The 19,397-nt window shown below is 34.6% G+C and overlaps 2 protein-coding genes and 1 pseudogene across 3 annotated transcripts; 1 reads left to right on the top strand and 2 right to left on the bottom strand.

The window, feature by feature from the left end:
- Nucleotides 1–1,100: 1,100 nt before the first annotated feature.
- Nucleotides 1,101–3,171, bottom strand: LOC131652014 (SKP1-like protein 1B). Its single transcript, XM_058921778.1, has 2 exons — nt 2,778–3,171; nt 1,101–1,569 (listed from the first exon to the last, which is right to left on the bottom strand). The coding sequence occupies exons 1-2, from the start codon at nt 3,069–3,071 to the stop codon at nt 1,396–1,398; spliced, it is 468 nt and encodes a 155-aa protein (XP_058777761.1). The 5' UTR covers nt 3,072–3,171; the 3' UTR covers nt 1,101–1,395.
- Nucleotides 3,172–8,526: 5,355 nt separating this feature from the next.
- Nucleotides 8,527–10,733, top strand: LOC131649949 (eukaryotic translation initiation factor 3 subunit E-like; annotated as a pseudogene).
- LOC131652013 (diaminopimelate decarboxylase 1, chloroplastic-like) lies at nt 10,594–15,349 on the bottom strand. Of its 2 annotated transcripts, XM_058921777.1 has the most exons (9): nt 15,014–15,349; nt 14,692–14,944; nt 14,254–14,428; nt 13,475–13,624; nt 13,135–13,296; nt 12,073–12,258; nt 11,543–11,665; nt 11,150–11,239; nt 10,594–10,825 (listed from the first exon to the last, which is right to left on the bottom strand). In XM_058921777.1, exons 1-9 carry the CDS (start codon nt 15,255–15,257, stop codon nt 10,745–10,747), a joined length of 1,464 nt encoding a protein of 487 aa, XP_058777760.1. In that variant the 5' UTR covers nt 15,258–15,349; the 3' UTR covers nt 10,594–10,744. The 2 variants fall into 2 exon arrangements, with proteins under 2 accessions (XP_058777760.1, XP_058777759.1); XM_058921776.1 differs by having other exon boundaries at nt 14,692–15,348.
- Nucleotides 15,350–19,397: the final 4,048 nt, after the last annotated feature.

The following is a 19,397-nucleotide window of genomic DNA, read 5'->3' as shown; positions in this document are numbered from 1 at the left end:
ATTTCAGGTTGTATTTTGATCACGGCAGAATCCTGATTGGTTGGTCTGCTGGAGGTGAAAGTTACTGGAAATAAGAAAAACATGCACTGATGAATGTGAACAGTGAATGGATTTGCGTATTTGATCAACATTCGTTGGATCTGTCAAGTTTTGGTGGTGGCTGTTTTGGGACTTGGGAGTTGTTTGCTGCCTCTATTATGCAGTGGCCTTCTTGATTTTTTTGTGTATATCATGGTGGATTGAGTGGCTGTGTATTATGCAACGGTGGATTGGGTAGTGCCTTGTTTGTGTCTATATGTTTGTATTGTGATTTAGATGTATTTGTAATTAGTTTTGTCTTGGCTTATCTTATGCCTTGACTTACTATATCAATAAAGCTTTTTGCCTTTTCCTTAAAAAAAGGGATTTTCTGGTGTGTGTGCCAATTGTCTGCCACTCATTATCGAGTACCTAGTCAGCAGCTAACAATTCTTCATTTTGGAATTTTAGTTGTCCAGTTTTTCATTCGAACTTGTCCCAGAGAGTTTGTGTTCAGGCCTTTCAAGATATTCCCATTGATCAGCAGGTTTTGGGTTTGTCAATAAGCGTCTGTTGAAATTTTGAGGAGGGTCTTCTGCTGGCTTTTGATCAGCAGGTTTTGGGTTTGTCAATAAGCGTCTGTTGAAATTTTGAGGAGGGTCTTCTGCTGGCTTTTTTTATATTTTGCAGTTTGTTAAAGCATAATTATATTTTTGTGGTTTTGGTGTTTTTCTTGTTGGGATTTGTGTTGTTTGGGTGATATATGCCTTTTTTAGTATCTATTGTTTGTATGAGTAGAGATCCACTTCATTTTTTTTATGTGAATGTTAGACCTCCATTTCTTTTTAAAAAATAGAGTGAATCTCTACTTTGTTTGTATATGGTGCATTTCTTATGCATGAACTCTTTTTGTAAATTAAATTTGTTTGCCTTTTCCAAATAAAAATTGTTCAAAATCAATCAATATATGAATCATTATTTCAATATCCGATATAGTTGGTCAATATTAGTCTAAAAACTGTTAGTTGGACAACAACCTTTCTTATTTTGCTGGAAGACAATTGCATTAAGAGGTGTAGAAATTTTATTAGGAAAAATTAAGCTGTGTTATTGAATTCAATAAACCTCACATACCAAACACACGGTTTTGCTCATCATCATCATAAACATCTATTACTTACATTTCAGAATGCACTTAGTTCATAAAGGAAGATAAAGCTGTCTAGTGAATATAGTTAACACTCAGCACAAATAATCCAAAAGATAAACAAGTACTTGGCATATAGCATAGATAAATTTACACTGCGGATCTTCCATGAATAAACAAATAAGCATAATAAATCCACATTGCAAATCTTTGTTGAGATTTTAAGAGCATCACTCAAATGCCCATTGGTTTTCCCTGCGGACTTCCTCCTCTTCCTCAGGACTGAAGTCATTCTTAATGTTAAATGTCTTGCGGATTTCCTCTGGTGTCTTTCCCTTGATCATGTCAGCTACTGTCTGGCATGTCAGATCAAGAAGGCTCTTGATGTTCAAATAGTTTGCAGCCTACAAAGAAATAAATGTCAAACCAATAAGCAAATCTGAAAAACCACAACATTGCAGAAGTATTGAACATATGAGAGAAATTAAAATCAATCAGAGAAGCCTGAGTTGCAACAGCAATAGAAAAAGGTTAAAGATATTAGTTGTCAAAGAAGTCCACAAAATTGATTAGAAAATATATCATAATTCAACACTTTGATTTTCTCATCAATAACCCAGATCTCTTAAGGTTTGATTGATACAACAATCAGAAAGCACTCTCAGTCACCAGCTTTACAGTAATGTTACAAAGAGAAAAGATAAAATGCAAAAAGGAGAGATCACAGTAAGTCTTGATAGAGCAGAAACCTCGACGAATAAACCCACAACATTGATTAGAAGATTTTCAATAATCTACTTGATTTACTCCTCAATAACCCAGATTGACCGGGGCTACTTTGACTTGAGAAAACACTTTATGCCTTCAGTTAACTTAAAAAGCAACATTTCAAACATACAAGTACAGCTATATTGAAAAACAATACTTTAACTTTCAATGAATACAAGTATAACATGTTTACACTACTTGGTGAAAGATTATAAAAACAGAATACAAAGTAAAAAAAAAAAAACTACACCAATCACAATTTTATTCCCAAACCAAACATGCCCTTAATTTTCAGTGAATGCCTCATAATAAAAATGCATAATTATGTGTATCATGAAAAGTCTAGTTTTTTAATCCACAAACCAACCATTGATTAGTAAACTGATCAAAATTAAACAAATCCCTCCTTTCATCTTGATATGAATCTGCAAGAACTTAAAAAATACAATTATGGTATCATTTATGGATTAATAAAATGTTCAATTTTGTACCCAAACTTCAACATAAAAGAAACCCACAAGGAAATATAATAAAATCCTCAAGTTAATCCTAAAATACAGACACCCATATAGATGATAAGCCACTTGTTACAAAAAAGAAAAAGTTCACCACAAAAATTACCCTTCGAGTTAATTCAGAAAAAAATTACAGCTACATACAGTTCAAACAACTCGCTAACTTCGTCACATAGCACAATAATTAATCGCAAATAAAGAAAACAAGCACAAGAAATTTCGGTCAAAGAAACCCTAATTTTGTCCCCAAATCATGAAACACCAACAAAATCAACACAAAATAAATAAAACAACGATTAGATCTAAAATTAGTCTCAAAAGTAACTCACCAGGATAAGATCGAAGAGCGTTGCCTGGTCAACCTTCACAAACTCCGCATCCCAAGCCTTGAGTTCATCTTCAGAGGGCTTTTCATCAGAACTCACCGCATCAACGTGTTTCTTACAGTATTCAATCACTTTCGCAAGGATCTTGCTCGTAACGTTCGGAAGAGGAATTCCGCTGTCGGCACAATCATCTTCGATCATGTGCTTGATTGTTTGCGACTCCAAAGCCACCGCCTCGTCAACCTCAAAAGCCTCACCGTCGGAGCTCTTGAGAGTGATCTTTCTTGGGGAAGCCATGGTGATGATTAGGGTTTTGAGGTGAAATTTGGGAAATCGCGAACCCTAACTTTTTTTCTAAGAAAATTGTGATCTTGAAATTGTGAATGAATGAAAAAAATCGATGAGGGAAGAGGCTATTTATAGGAGAATATTTCTTTTATTTATTTATTTTTTCTTCATAATATCTGATCTACTATAGATTTATCGAGAATAAGTTTAATTATTATGATGACTATGATCTTCTACGTGTAAAACAATAATTGGGTAAAAAAATTATACGATTTTTTATTGACACTTGAGTTAATTATTTTTTAAATATAAAATCTTTTATTTACAAAAGAAGAAAAATTAGCAAATCAAAATTACTATCATGCTCTATAATTTCGGCTAGGGGTGGCAAAGCGGGCGGCCCGCCCCGTTTAGACCCGCCCCATTTAAGCCCATCCAAAAGCGGGGTGGGGCGGAGCGGGCCTACTTAGGTGTTCGAGCTCAAAAGTCATGCCCGCCCCGTTTACTAACGAGTTGGCGGGTTGGCGGGCCGGCCCGCCAATTTTTATTTATTTATTTATTTTAAATTTGATTTACCACATAATTTACAAAAAAAATAATTATAACCAAAAAGGTCGATAAAGTATTTTTTTAAAAACGCACAATATAACTTCAACATATCTTAAGTCTAAAGAGTTCAAAAAATAAAACAAATAAAGATCAATTATAACAAAAAAAATAACAAAATAAACTCAATCACAATAAAAAAGCGTATCAAAATAAATAAATAAATAATACATATCACTTTAATCCTATTTAAAATCTAACTACTAAGAAACCCAATTAAGAATTTACATAAAACAGACAGTGATAACAATTACACCGCATAATACATCACGGTGCATAAAATAGTAGTGCATAAAATATCAACACCTAACTTTCTCACTAATTAGTAATTACTTCATATAAACTTTTATATTAAGCGATTCCTTAATAAACTTTTATATTAAGCGATTCCTTAATAGTTAAATCTAAAATTTGTCACACTTATAGACTCATCAAATCCCTCTTTTTCTTAAAATCAATATCTTTTTCTAAAGAAAACATGTGAGCTAATGTATTAACAACTTAATAATTATGCAAACTTAATAATTATGCATGTTATACAACTGTTCTTTTATTTCAAGCTTTTCCAATCAACACATGTATTAGAAAGTTATAGAAAGAACGCTATAATTACAATTCAATTTGTATGTATAATAATTTAGAATAGAATTCAATCAATATAATTATAAGAGAAGAGTGTTGTTTTTATAGTTGAAGTTATTTTAATTCTAAATAAAAATTAATTTTTTTAACAAAAAGCCCGCGGGCAAAACCCGCCCCGCCCCGCCTCGGCCCGATTTTTTAAGCGGGTTAGGCGGGGCGGGCCAACTTAAGGTACCGAGCCGAAAACCTCAGCCCAACCCGCCCAAAATGGCGGGTCAAACGGGCCGACCCGGCGGGCCTGGCCCGTTTTGCCACCCCTAATTTCGGCTAAACATGTGTACAGACTCATTATCTTCTTAATTCCCACATAATTAAGGGTGTGGTTGTAGATTTACCTACCATATATCAAATCAAATAAAATTTTATATGTGATTTTATATTTTTTGTCCTTAGACGATATTTATATTAATTTAATCTTTTTATGGAAAATATGTGTTCTAGATACAATATATTAAAGTCGAGATCTATGTTATATATTTGTGTAGATTTTTAACTTTTTTAAATAGAAGATGGAGTGGGATCCATGTAGCCTCGGCCCCCCACAAAGAAAAAAATAGTAGATAATGTCTAATCATCTTTTACTTTACTACCATAAAAATAATTGTTATCATAAAAAGAAAACTATTTTTTTAATTTTATCACTTATTTAAGTATAATAGTACACATTCAATATATTTTATTTTATTTTAAAAAGAAAACAATATTTTTTAAAAGCAAAAATTATATTCTAGAAGAAAAAATTGTATACAAAAAGACCATACTAGTATAAGTTAAAGAAACGAAATTCAAAATTAAAATTAAAAATTAAAGGAATGCAAACAAAAATAAAACAAAATTGAATCTACCTAAACATCAACAAACCTCCAAACTCCAAATGCTCGTATCAAAACTCAAAACAAACAAATTTGAAGTTTGTAAATCAAAATAAACTTTAAAATCTTCATCTAGAATGTTGCTTAATGCTTACTATCACTCTAAGAAGGAGTGTTATAAATGATTCTTTCATTTTTTGAAGTTTCTTTGTTTTTTTTTTCTTCTTTTTAACATATGTGACAGAAAAGATGTATTTGCATCTTTAGAAGGATTATGTGTTTTTTTTTTTAAAATAAGATTGTACTAATAAAAGAAAGGAACAAAAAGAGAGGGAGACTATACCAAAATCCTCTCAATTAGACAAGAATTTTAAAAAGGCGGATCATATTTCTTATAAAATTTGTCCTCAAAAATAGGGGAAGCAAGCTAAAATGAATCAAATATGAAATAGTAAGCCCTAAGTTAGTAAGAGAATTAACACAAATATTTCATTCTCTAAAAATATGAGAAACAACAAAAATCATATTTGAAGTGATATTTACATAGTTTAGCCATCTGGTGCGAATTTGCAAAGGAACCAAGAACGACGGTTTGAAGGCATGAACCACCGCCAGCGAGTCTGTTTCTAACCAAAGATTATGCCAACCCTCCTCATTGGCGGTTTGAAGGCATGAACCATATATGTGCTTTGAATGATGGATGGATGGATAAAAATTATACATGAATGAATATTGTTATCCAAAATAAGTTTCCACTGATGAAAAGACTTCTAATTTAAATGGTGATTAGGATCAGACTCATTATTATCATATGGTTCACTTTAAACTTCTCGTCTAGAGTCTTATATGTTACTAGAACCATGTTCGCCAATGTCGTATTATCTAGATGCATTATTTACAAATGCTTTTTTCTTTACAAGATTGAGCTTTTTGATCTCCAATATTATGCTATATGCAAATTTCTTAATTTGCTATGGATTAGTAGAGTCAAGATATTTATCACTAAATCTTACATGGATATGAATTGATTCTTCAATAACCAAATATTTCAGTGTCATATACCATGTAAGATCTACAATATTTAGAATATATCAAGATTATCTTCCACCACGAGTATATGAAAACGAGCATCATTCATATTCCACGGTTAAAGATATTTAAATAGGGTAGCTGTCATATCCTAATTTTGCCCTCAACCATTCATTCATCAGAGCATGTGCATCATCGCTGAGTCACATGGATTAGTTAAGTAAAAGTCAACATAAGGTCAACTTTCGTTCCATTTAAAATCAAAAAAATGATTTAATTGCATTTCATGCAATCAGAATAAAATTTCTAAATTACAAGCAAATCAATAAAATTAATTTGCCATCGCGAATAAGATTAGCGGGCGAAATGTTTTGAGTTTTGATTCGCACCAGTCTATTTTACGAAACTACACGGCACATAGGTTACTTTTGGGCACTCATTTTTTTCCGCATTTGCACACGATCGCATTTTGATTAGTCGGGGCTTTTATCTATGTATTTTTAATTGCAATTTTGAACATTACTGGACACTTTTAATGAATTATGTCGATGTTTGCACATATTTTTGGCAAACAATCTCTAGCCTCTTGTTAAAGTTGACTTGCAGGACCGGCTACAAAATCCTATAACATAGTGCTAAGTTTTCAAATTCTTTTAGTGTTTGAATTGGATATTGAACTAGGTAAAACTTGACAAATGAAAATAAAATAGACACAATAAAGACAATTTGAAAAGTAGAAATGCAAGGTTGAAAATTCAAAGGTATATTGCTTTGAAGTCACTCTTTTCTCTCTGACGCGGATACTTTGAGTTATTCTTGCAATGTTGTAAAATGCAATCTTTAAAAATGAATACAAATTCTACTTAGAGATTGTCAGATTGGTTGCCGCCTTGGCATACAAGAAAGGTTGGTCGAAGTTTCACTTAGATGTGAAATCAACATTTTTTTAATGGCCCCTTAGACGAAGAGGTCTATATCACACAACCTCATGGGTCTGTGATTCAGTAGGAAGCAAGTAAGGTATATAAGTTGCACAAAGCGCTCTATGGTCTCAAGCAGGCACCTAGAGCATGGAACTAGAAAATCGACTCATACTTAGTTGACTTGGGATTTGTCAAATGCAAATCTGAATATGGTGTCTATGTTCAGGTTGTGGCACAAGATATAACAATTATCTTCTTATATGTCGATGAATTGCTAGTAATTGGAAATAACTTAGATAACTTGTCGAAGTTCAAAAAGCTAATGAAGAAGGAATTTGAAATGTCAGATCTGAGAAACTTGTCTTATTCCTAGGCATGAAATTTCAAACAACGAAGCAAGGTATGGTGCTGCATTAAAGGAATTATGTCAAAGAGATACTCAGAAGATTCAAAATAAATGAGTCGAATCATGCATCCTCACGTGTCGAACCAAACTTAAAACTGGAGAAACATGGAGAGGAGGACAAGGTCGATGCTACTTTGTTCAAACAAATTGTGGGATCTCCGAGATATGTGTGCAAAATTTGGTCAGATAAATGTTACGCAGTCGAATTAGCGAGCTGATACATGAGTGAACCAAGGATGTCACACATGAAAACTACAAGAAGAATCCTAAGATACTTAAAAGGATCGATAAACAATGAATTTCTATTTTTATGAGAGTCTTAAAGCAAAGAAATTGTGATTAATTACTATTCAAATGCTGATTGGTGTGGAGATAAGGAAGATCTAAGAAACACAATCTAAGGGTGCTCGAGAAAACAACTTGTGATGACATTGTCATCATGTGAGGCTGAATATATAGTAGGGTCATATGCTTCATGTCAAGGAATTTGGACCAGATCTATGTTGGAAGAGATCATTAATCTCACAAAGAATCCAGTTCTACATGGAAGGAGTAAGCACATCGAAGCTAGATTTCACTTCTTAGAGGAGAAGGTAAATCGAGGTGAACTTGAAGTGAGACATTGCTGAAGTGAAGCACGATTATCCAACCTTTTCACCAAAGGATTGAAGATCGACATATTCCCGAATTTGAGAAAGAAATTAGGAATAGTTCATATCGACTATGATTAGCGTATGTTCGACAACTTGGATTATAGGGGGTGTTATGATATAATCCAAGCCCAAGCCCAATTTAATTAGGGATTGTTACTTACTTAGTGTACAAGTCATAGATGTGTGTGTGTGTGTATATACATAGTTCGTAATTCAATTAGTACAATTCAATAATAGCAATCCTTATTTCCTTATTCTCTCTCTGCTCACTAGAAATGTCTCACGCACTCAGATTCTGGAACACACACAAGCTCAAGTATCTCGTTAAACTGTCTCTGGTAACGCGCATCAACAACTTCGGCTGAATCGGCATCGGAACAGAAGAAATGGATTATGGCTCCAAATCTTGACAGACATTTGGTATTTCCTCTCTTAGAGTTTCTCCATGAGAGACAATTATACGACGATAAGCATATCCTCAAGGCTAAGATTAATCTCTTGAACAACATAAACATGGGTGATTACGCCATGGACATTCACATTTGGTATTTCCTCTCTTAGAGTTTCTCCATGAGAGACAGTTATACGACGATAACCATATCCTCAAGGCTAAGATTAATCTCTTGAACAACATAAACATGGTTGATTACGCCATGGACATTCACAAGACACTCTACCATACCAAAGATGTCCCTCAAGATATGGTCAAACATAGGGCCGTTGTTGTCGCTCGTCTCAAGTCTCTTGAAGATGTTGTCGTTCTTCTGGTTGCTTTCCTTTAGAATCCTGTCGCTGTGCATGGTTACCACTTATTGTGAACCAATCCACTTTTATGGTTATGGTTTATAAACCAAACCATTTGTCACAAGAACCAGGTCGAGAGATATAATTGATTTCAAACCAGTTTGAAACCGATTTAAAATTAATTTTAATTTTAATTCAAATTATTTAAATATAATTCAATTTCATTTTAATTAATAATGAAATTTTAAAATCAATTTAGTACTGAGAATCAATTTTAATAGATTATAATAAAGCACATTCTTAATTTAATTTAACGTTTAATTCAGCGGTAATTTAATTGATTTTTTTTCTATCAATTTTTGACTTTATTATGCTTAAAAAACTAGAAATAATCAATTAATAATAAGATATTAATGGTTTTTACTGTAATGATACCATTCGGTTTCTTGTATATATTCATAAATTAAAAAGAAAAGTGAACAAGTTTAGATGAATTTCTTTTAAAATTCAAATTTATTTGGAAAATTTTTTTTCCTTCTTCAATTATCTGTTTATAATATTAATTATTAGTTTATGATAGAAGTAGAACTTGAGGTTAATAACTTTGACTTGTGCCCCTCTTTTTCCTTAACCAACAGCCATCTATCTATTTTGCACAAAAATAATTACAATAAATATCCCATGCAAAATATGATCTATGGTCTATTTTATTTATTTTTAAATTTATTGTCAATATGTATCACGGTTTGAATATTTTATAAAAGTGATTTTTTTAAGATAGAAAACAAAAATGAGCTGGTTGTAACATTAACATTGTAGAAATTAGATTACAAACTGCTGCAAGCAAAGCCATATCAATATCTATTTCAATCCCAAAATATACTCTCGATTTCAATTTACTTGAGAGTTTGAGAGTGTTCTTTTTTTTTTACTGTAATTAAGCATCTTTATTTTTATTTAATAGTTAATTATTTAAAATAATTATTAAATTAAACAATTTCAATTTTTATAAAAATATGCTGAGCCTAATTGGTGATCGTTGATGTTCCCTGTCGAACTTGAGAAAAAAAAAAGTTTGGTGGAAGAATGATTTTTGAGGTTGAGAGAGTTTGGAAATGAAAAGTTTTGAGAATGAAGGAGAAAAAGAGTCTGACACGAGTTTAACATCAAATGATTCTGGAGGTACATGACTGAAAACATTTCGTAAATGCACCTACGGAACAAATCAACATTGAGTAAAAAAAAGTGCGTCTGAAGATACACCTTCGAAAGTAGAGAATATTTATAGAAACGTACATGGTGTCTTAGTATAAGAACCCTAAAGAATGAGATAAGAGATTCTCTTTTAGAAAATGGAACAATTTGGTTACGAGTACCAGTTTTTTTTTTCACAACCCTAGTTTTTTTTCAGAACCCTAGCCACTGTTCATTAATTGAGGGCTGATAAACACTCCAATCTCCAGACGCTCAATGACAAATACCCGATTGGTGCAGCACAAATAGAGGCATTAAACCAATATGCCAAGTTTCAGTTTGAATGCAGAAACTACTCTGGTGTTGCTGACTATCTTTATCAGGACAGAGCATTATGCACAAATAGTGAAAAGAGATTGAATGCATTATCAGGACACCTTGTGCGATACTTGGCCACAGCATTTATGGAACCTATTCATCGGAATGTGTATGAGCAGACGCACCAACATACATTACATGTCATACTTGCAAACACACTTATTTTTATTCTTCCTTCCCTTCAAGAGTGTACATTAGAATCAAAGAAACAAAACCAAAATATCACATTCTTGAACAAGGAAAGATCCAAACCCCAAATACAACACATCACAAGCATCAGATGATTTAAATCAGTTTAAAGCCCCTCAAAGAACCGGATATGGTCTTCGAATGTTTCACCGTGTCTGATTTTGCTCAATGATCCATCATCTTCAACCTGAAATATTTTACAACATTTCATTTTTCATGACAAATCATAGATGGAGTTGAGATTGCATTTTTTTCAAGCAAAGGTGTAATTCTTATCATATACCATTGCAAAATTTCCAAGTATCAAGTGTAACTAGCAATTTTTTTGTTTATTTTACTCAAAACCTAAGAAAAGCTAGTAAAAGTATCTCTTTTAAAATTGTTTTGCTAACAATACATCAGTTTTCATTAACAATTCTTGAAATGTGTTTCTTTGTTCCAAAACCAATTTCTTGTACTATTGAGAAGCATGGCTAACTACATTAGCAAACGAAGAAAGGTTGGTCCTTACCCAATACTCGGGAGGACGCATCTTTAGATTGTAAGTAGATGCCATACTCATGCAGTAAGCACCAGCATCATGAACTACTAGACCAGTACCCTGCAAGAGAAATTCAGACTAGATAGTCAAACTTAAAACAAGTTGAGATTATTGCCATCATCGTCCAGTGTCGTTAATGACATATCCGGAAAAATGCCGGTTGTTTCTGCTACACTAGGGTGCTATAGCTTCTATTTGATAAACTTTTATCGAAATAGTGTATCATGAAACAATGACAGTTTGTTTAAATTTCACTGTGCTATAGCTGTTATTTGACAATGCTGTCAATGTCATCATCATAATAGTAATGTAAGTAAATTATTTATGCAACTATTTAAATACAATATCAAGACATTATAGTACCTTGGCAGGAGTTGGAAGTTGTCTTTCTTTTCCTAAGAAATCGGCAGACTCACAGACAGGGCCGACTATATCAAAAGTAGCAATCTCGGCATTTGCTGGGGCAGGGGAAACCAGCTCGATATGCTACATGCATTAAAAACAAGATGACATTAAAACATTCATTGATATGAAAACTGGCACAGCAAAGCTGCATTTGCCAAGCATTGGAATCAAGTAACTAAAATGGTCTTAAGCTCTGACAACTTCCAAGCATTTCGTTTAGAATGTAATTTAATTCATTGGACAAAAGCTTTAATGGTGTGCTATCTTTAACTGGACTCATTTTAATCTGCTTTTCCAACCAAACCATAATATATTAATGTTAAGTGAGTTTTAGCATTACATCATATATTAGTTGAAAGCACATGTACTTAAAAGGGTCTAAAATCCTTCATAATACTCCAGTATAATCCTTAAGTAAAGAGATCAACAGTAGTATCAATGATTTATATGATAAGTTAAAAGAGATTAACATGTACTTAAACAAATACCTGATAAGCGTCATAGAGACTTGGGCGGATAAGTTCGGCCATACTTCCATCAATCACGATAAAGTTTTTAGAGCCATTGGTTTTGACACCTGTCACCCGGTTAACTAAGCAGCAGGTATTTGCTATAAGTGATCTCCCTGGTTCAATGATGAGTTTAAGACCACGGGAAAGAACAAGCTCCCGCACCTACTCCAACCGAAAAAATAAATAAATTCAATTAGGAGGGAAAGTGTGAATATGATTAAATAAGAATAGGTATAACATACATAAAAACTTATTCAAAGCAGACAACTACTAGATCATATTTGATAACAGACATCTAATAATTTGTGCATGACATGATTTTATCCTTTGCATTATTGTGTCTCTCGTTATTAGAAAAAATTCAATAATTTGTATATGACACGATTTAATTCTTTGCACTAGTGTGCCTTTCATTACTGGAAAAAATCCAAGTCACACGTTGACTAGAGATTAGGCTAAATAGGGTTTATAAAGCCTAGGCAAACAACACCTCACAAGCCAATTTTGTGGGTGGATTCATGCATAAAACCAAAGATATCAAAGCTTATTCTAGATCTATTATGGGTCACACCCGTATTATCCATACACCAGGCCAAAAAGTTATGAGTCACATGGGATATTAGAAAAAATATACCCAAATCACATATCAGCAAGTGATAAGGCCAAAATAGAGCTTATAAAACCTAGATAATCCTCTCATGTTACAAGCCGATTTGGAGGGGTTGAGTTGAGTTCATAATCTAAAATTCATCAACAAGAATTTAATTTAATTTAGGTGATAGACCTTGCATACTTTAACAATATATCATTGACAGTGTAAAGCCATGACTACTGTAACAATATATACCAGAAGTGATTGTTCGGAAAGGGAATATTTACAAGAAGTCTCTGCATGTCACAATTACAAAGTGGATATATAATACTAAAATACTAAGAATGTTCACTTATCAGAGGTATTCCTTATCCACAAATGAAATTACAAACTAAATCACATATAATATGAAAACATAAAGTGAGTTATATGGATAGAGTCCTCACAGTATCAATTAGATCTCTGGGTTTAGGAAGGACAGCACCAGCATGATAATAATCTATCCCAAGTCCACCACCAATATTTAAATAGTCAACTTCAAAACCCTGAGATCGGATTTCGTCAATGTAGTTGACCATAATAGTGGCTGCATCCCTGAAAATATCTACCTGTAAAGGAGGGAAAATAGCAAGCAACAGCCACTTCAACATTCATATTTAGATAAAGATTAAGAATCAAAGACAACAGTGCAAATTGACCTAACAAAGCATAAATAAAAGAAGAAAAGTATATCCTGAAGTAATAAGCATGATATAAAGAAGATAAATAAAGACTTTTCTGGATAACCTTGGTAATGGTTGATCCAAGATGACAGTGGGCTCCTACAAGCTTCAGTTCAACAGGGTGCTCCTTGACAGCATCTAAAAACCATTGCAGCTTCTCGTTTCTAATGCCAAATTTAGAGTTCTTATTTCCGGTGGCAACATAAGGATGGACCTAAAGATAACAAATATAAACCAAAAGATTAACCAATGCGCATTGAGGAACCATAGGAATAAAAATATTGCAATTGCTTGTGAATGCAGTAAATAGTTTAAAGTTTAAAAGTATGAACTGCTGTTTGCCCTGAGAAATATGTAAAACAGAACTTAGATGAATGTCTTGGTAATAAAAATCTTCATTTTCTTCTATGCTTAAAACTTATTTCAGCCTCGTCAATTGCGGTTAGCAGAAAACAGCGAATTGTTAAAATCCTGCTATACAATAGTGCTATAATACGACTATAGTGTCCATTTGACAACATTTTCTACTAAATAGCACAATGCATAACAATAGCAGTTTGTCCAAGTTCCGCTACATTGTAGCTATGTAGCGCCGCTGTAGTGGCTATTTAACAGCATTGGCAAAGATATTCCCATATTTTTTTAAAACTCAACATTTAACATGTCCTTTGAAAGCTTCTATGTCGTTGTCTAAACCGCAGATGCTTATTATTACCAATTTACCAACAAATGATAAGAAAACAACATCCTGTCTTCAAAAAAAATTGCTAAAAGCTCTAAGCGAACCACAAGATGCATACATCAACATCTGCAACTCAGTAAATAAACTAACAATTAACATACCTGCGGATCAACATCAGGATTAATCCGAAGTAAAACATTCACCCTCTTTCCAGCAATTCTTGCAGCAGCCACAATGTTTTCCAAATCAAACTCACTGTCAATGTTGACAAACACACCTGCTTCGGCAGCCAAGACCAAATCCTCCAAGATTTTCCCATTTCCATTAAAGATACACCTATTCATTAATGTAGTAATAAAAAAAATTACACATAGAACATCATAAACTTTCAACAACAGAAAAGTATAACTGATGAAAATTTGCCAAACAATAGAGTTTGAGTCATATATAAGGTTCTAAACACTGAAAACTTTATATGAAACATCTAAAAGCCATAAATTAATCACTTCATTCAAATCAATTTAACAAACCAAATTCATTCGTATATGAAAAGCTTAAAACCAAACATCATATAACGCAATTTAAAAAAGTGAATAAACCTTGTGGGATCAAATCCAGCACGAAGAGCAAGTTTAAGCTCATTTCCACTAACAAGCACAGCACCACAACCCAAATTCTTCAAATGCTCCAAAATCTTATAGTTATTATTGGCCTTAATAGCATAACCAATAATAGACGTTAACCCTTCCAATGCACTCTTATAAGCTTCAACATTCCTAGTAATTTGGGGTTTACTATACAAATAAAAAGGCCTTTTTTCAACAGACTCCATAATCTCATCCACCTTGAGACCTTCACAATACAGATACCCATCTTCGGATTTGCTGAAACAATGCTGAAAATGCTCATCCACCTTGAGACCTTCACAATACAGATACCCATCTTCGGATTTGCTGAAACAATGCTGAAAATGAGAGTTCTTTGGGGTTTCTAGTGGGGTTTTGGCGGTGTTTTGAGATAGAACTGCTCTGAGAACGCACGGTTTGATGGTGGGTTTGGATTTGAGAGGGAAGAGAAGGTTTTGAGGTAATGGGTTTCTGGTGAAAGCGTGGTTGTGGGTTTTGGGAAGGGAATAAGAGTGAGAGAGGAGGTGTGTACCTGCCATGGTGATTGTAGAGAAGAAGTTCAGTTGTAAGAGATTGAATGAAAGTCAAACTCAAAACCCTTGTTAAGGTTCTTCTATTTGTGTTTTTTTTGGTTGTTTTGTTGAAAAAGGAAATAAGGTTTTTGGGGTTTAGAGATTTTTTTTCGGGTTTGGCCTAATTGTTGTATCCCATTTTTCCATTTACACCCTCCATTTGTAATAATTTTTTTCCCCATCCTTTCTAGAAAATTGGTAGGACTCCATGTCACACCTAAGTATAATTTATTATAGCGTATCTTTGGAAAACCGGTAGATTACTGCTACCGCATGGTCAAAGCGGCTTTGGCTAATATGCATAAGGATTTTACTTATGCACCATGCATAAGCCTACATAAGCCATTGGATCATGTTTTTAATCCAGTATTAAGTATTGAGTATTGAGTATTGAGTGGTGAGTATTGAGTAATAACAATTGATATCTAGAATTTGATCCAATGATCCAAGGGTCCGTAATAATCTATGCATGGTGCATATATTTTTATCTATGCACGGTAACTGCACCCGGCCAAAGCTATTCTCACCGTGATTTAGAGAAGCAACAATATGTAGCTTCTAGAAAATGTGCGGTGGTATCACGATTTTTCTAAAAAGCCAAACATAAGTATACACTTGCAAATTTTTCCTCACTACTTCACTTCACTCACAAGAGTGTTCAAGTGATAATCTTAGTGGTACACTTCCTAGACCACGAAAACCTTCACCATCGCTTCAGCTACGTGAGTGTTCACATGATAATCTTGCATACCATTGAAAATTAGGGATGGAAAAATAGGTCTGATCTGTTGAATATGTCTGTTTTGACCGCACTTTTGTGTGGGACGGGCCAAAGTTTTGGCCCTCACCCTCAAATGTGACTGTCCCCCCGCTCCATTTATTATGCGGGCATGTGCATTAACATAAATTTTGCATTTTTAAGCCTAAAAAATGCAGTGCCCGCAGATTTAGCCCGCCTCGCCTTCACTTTTTTGCGGGACGGACTAAGGATTTAGGCCCGCACCCTCAACTATGGCCGCCCCGTCCTGTTTTTTTGCAGACTTTTGCGGGGTGAGCCTAAACGGGACGGACATGCCCATTTTCCACCCTATCGAAAACCTTTGCCACCATCACTTTAATTACTAGAAACGTTGAAGTGATAATCTTACATATATCACTTCCCAAACCATTGAAAATCTTCACCATGCTAGAGTCTTAGTTCATCATATTTCACCGACTTATTACCAATTTTCTGTCCCGCACGGGAACACTAACTAAACCCAACATACTAATTTACTGTCCTGCACGGGAACACTAACTAAGCCCAACAGACTAATCATTGAAATAAGTAACTTAGACAAAAGTGAATAAATAAATAGTCATGTTCAACATGAATGTCACATGTGTACTTAACGTGCTACCGCGTACACTTTGATTGAATGAGTTTTAAAAATGGCTAGAATGATGAACTCTTACAATTTTTAAAACCAATTTAGTGATGAAAATTTCTTTGCCAATCTCCCTACCTTCTAGTCCACCTCTGGTGAAAACCCCATACTACCCCTAACTTCAGAAATGCACTTCCGAAATGCAAGAAAAAGGTGTTTTCGGAGATGCATCTCCGAAAGCGCCTTTTTTCCCGAAATACTGCGATTTCTGCAGATTTATCAAAACACTCCCCCTCCCCCATTCATTTACCCTAACTCAAAACAAAAACAAGCAAAGGCGGAAATTTGTGCAAACAGAATTCCAAGGCTGCATCAAGGCTCCAATCACATTGCTAAACAACATTCAAAAGCCCTCAAATCACTCAACTTGTAAGTTTTGAATTTGTTAGATTCATTATTCAAATGCATGTTATTTAGGGTTTCAATTGCATAAATGATATATGGGACTGGTTGTTAGTAGTATTTAGGTTGTTTAGAAGCTTTTTGAATTGGTTTTATGTTTGATTTTGGGGTCTGCCATGGAAGTTGCAGAAAACTCCATCGCAGGGGTGTTTCGGAAGTTCATTTCCGAAAACACCTCCATCCCAGTTTTCAGAAATGAACTACCGAATTGTATCAGAAGTTCAAATTTTTTAGTTTTTTATTTTGTCTCGCATATTAATCGATTTCAATTGTTTACAGGAACATGTCAGGCAACCAACCAGCACGCATCAGACAGGGTAGGGAGACCCAGACTGCGTCGGCTAGACGCGAGCGGGCGGCGGCGCAGCTGGCGTCGACACAGGGACGGGGACGGGAACGGGGACGACGTGTGCGAGTACCCGAGGACGTGGGAAAGGGTACATCAGCTTCAGGGTCTAGGAGTAGGCTGGCTCGGGTATCTTCTTCCCGCCAGCGAGAGGAGGAGGAGGAGGAGATGCCAGTGCCATACCACGAGCCGGAGGGGGTACCGGATGTTGACCCTCCAGCCGGGGAGGAGGATGAGGAGGGGGACAACTATCCGGGAGGGCCTTTTGACACTTCCGTGCTGATTCACTACCACGATCACGTCGCTCGGCGGATCTGGGAGAGAGAGGTATTTTTTTAATTTAACCGTTTATTTGTCACCATTTTTTATAATTTTACCGTTTATTTGTCGCTTATTTAATATATGTCGCTTATTTGTTTTTTTTTGTAACAGGAGAGAGAGCCGTTGAAAATGGTGAACCACGCCAGGAAGATTTTTAGTCTGTTTTGTCGCACGCTCGTGAAAAATGAACAGAGTCGCCACCAATATATTTATCCCATAAGGGAAAGGAATATCAGAAAACCTAACAAAGTAAGGAACAGGGTCTTGCGACCAGAGAATCTAGGTGCGGGAGTCGGTTACGCAAGGGGAAGGTATTAGCACCCCTCACGCCCATCGTACTCGATGGTATCCACCTATGTTTGTTTCTATCTAAAGGGTGTGTACTATGTCTATGTCTACATGTGAATGAATGCAAAATGTAGGGAAAAGAAAGAATTGTACTCGCACGGGCCCTACCCCGCTGCCTACGTATCCTTTTCAGGAATCAGAGTTACCGTAGCTCGGCTCCATAGTTTTTGTTTGTTTTTGTGTTTTTTAGTTGGGCGGCGTTAACGTTCGCGCTCTTGCACAAGGGGACAGCCTAGGATGCAATGGAGCGGAAATAACGGTGCCCTTAAGAAAGCGAGAGAAGAGAGAGAGAGAGAGAGTTTGAGTGTTTCGAGGAAATCCCTTAAGCAAGGGAAACTCGAGTTACTCTTTGGTTTGTGTTTTTTAGAGGTTGGGAACTTACGCCTGAATGGAACCCTTAAGCAAGGGAGCTCCAAGCACTCGAACATCCCTTAAGCAAGGGAAGTTACAAGCTTCCATTCCCTTTTTATTAGTCAAAGTATTTATTAGTCATTTTTTATGAGTTTTCTTGGTATTTTTTTATGGGAGTTTATTCAAGTATTTTTAGATGGATTAAAGTTGAAAAGAAAAAGAACTAGCTTAAGAAATCTAGCCTAATATGAATGGGGAATTCTACTTATTATTATCATGGTTTCTACCTAAGGTTAGGATTTAAAAGAAGCATGAAAAATAAAGCGCTAAGTAGAATATTGAAAATGGCATGAAAAATAACAAGTCAAAATATATCACAAAAATGAATTAAAAATACTATTATTTTTATGGTTTTTATGAAAGAACTATTTCTAATTAAGCAAAAAAATTAAAAGAATTGGCCTAAACTAGCATTTTTTATGAACATTTTTATATGTCAAAAATTATATTAAAGGTCTAAAACAATAGTAGAAAAATCAGCATTTTTATTACTAAAAGAAATAACAAAAACTAGTTAAAATCTAAATTGTTAATGAAAAATAAGGGGAAACAGGGGGGGGAATACTGAAATTGATGGTGAAAAACAATTCTACGCGCAGGGCCCAAAGGTATTGGCCCAGCCATTACTTTTGTTGTTCAATTTTTCTTCATGCCAAAAAAAAGTGTGGAATGGGCCATGATGGAGGGGTATTCAGCAGTATGCTCGTTTGAGGCCCATGGGGATTGATCCAGATTCAATTATTTCAGCTTTATGTATTAAACAAAATATTTAATTAAACAGATTAAAAAATTAAAAAAAAGAAAATAGAAAAGGGAATTAGGGTTGTGTTTTGCGCCGTTTCACATCCTAAT

Source organism: Vicia villosa, linkage group LG2, assembly GCF_029867415.1.
Source record: "Vicia villosa cultivar HV-30 ecotype Madison, WI linkage group LG2, Vvil1.0, whole genome shotgun sequence".
Classification (NCBI taxonomy): domain Eukaryota; kingdom Viridiplantae; phylum Streptophyta; class Magnoliopsida; order Fabales; family Fabaceae; genus Vicia; species Vicia villosa.
This window is presented reverse-complemented; position numbering and strand designations above follow the sequence as displayed.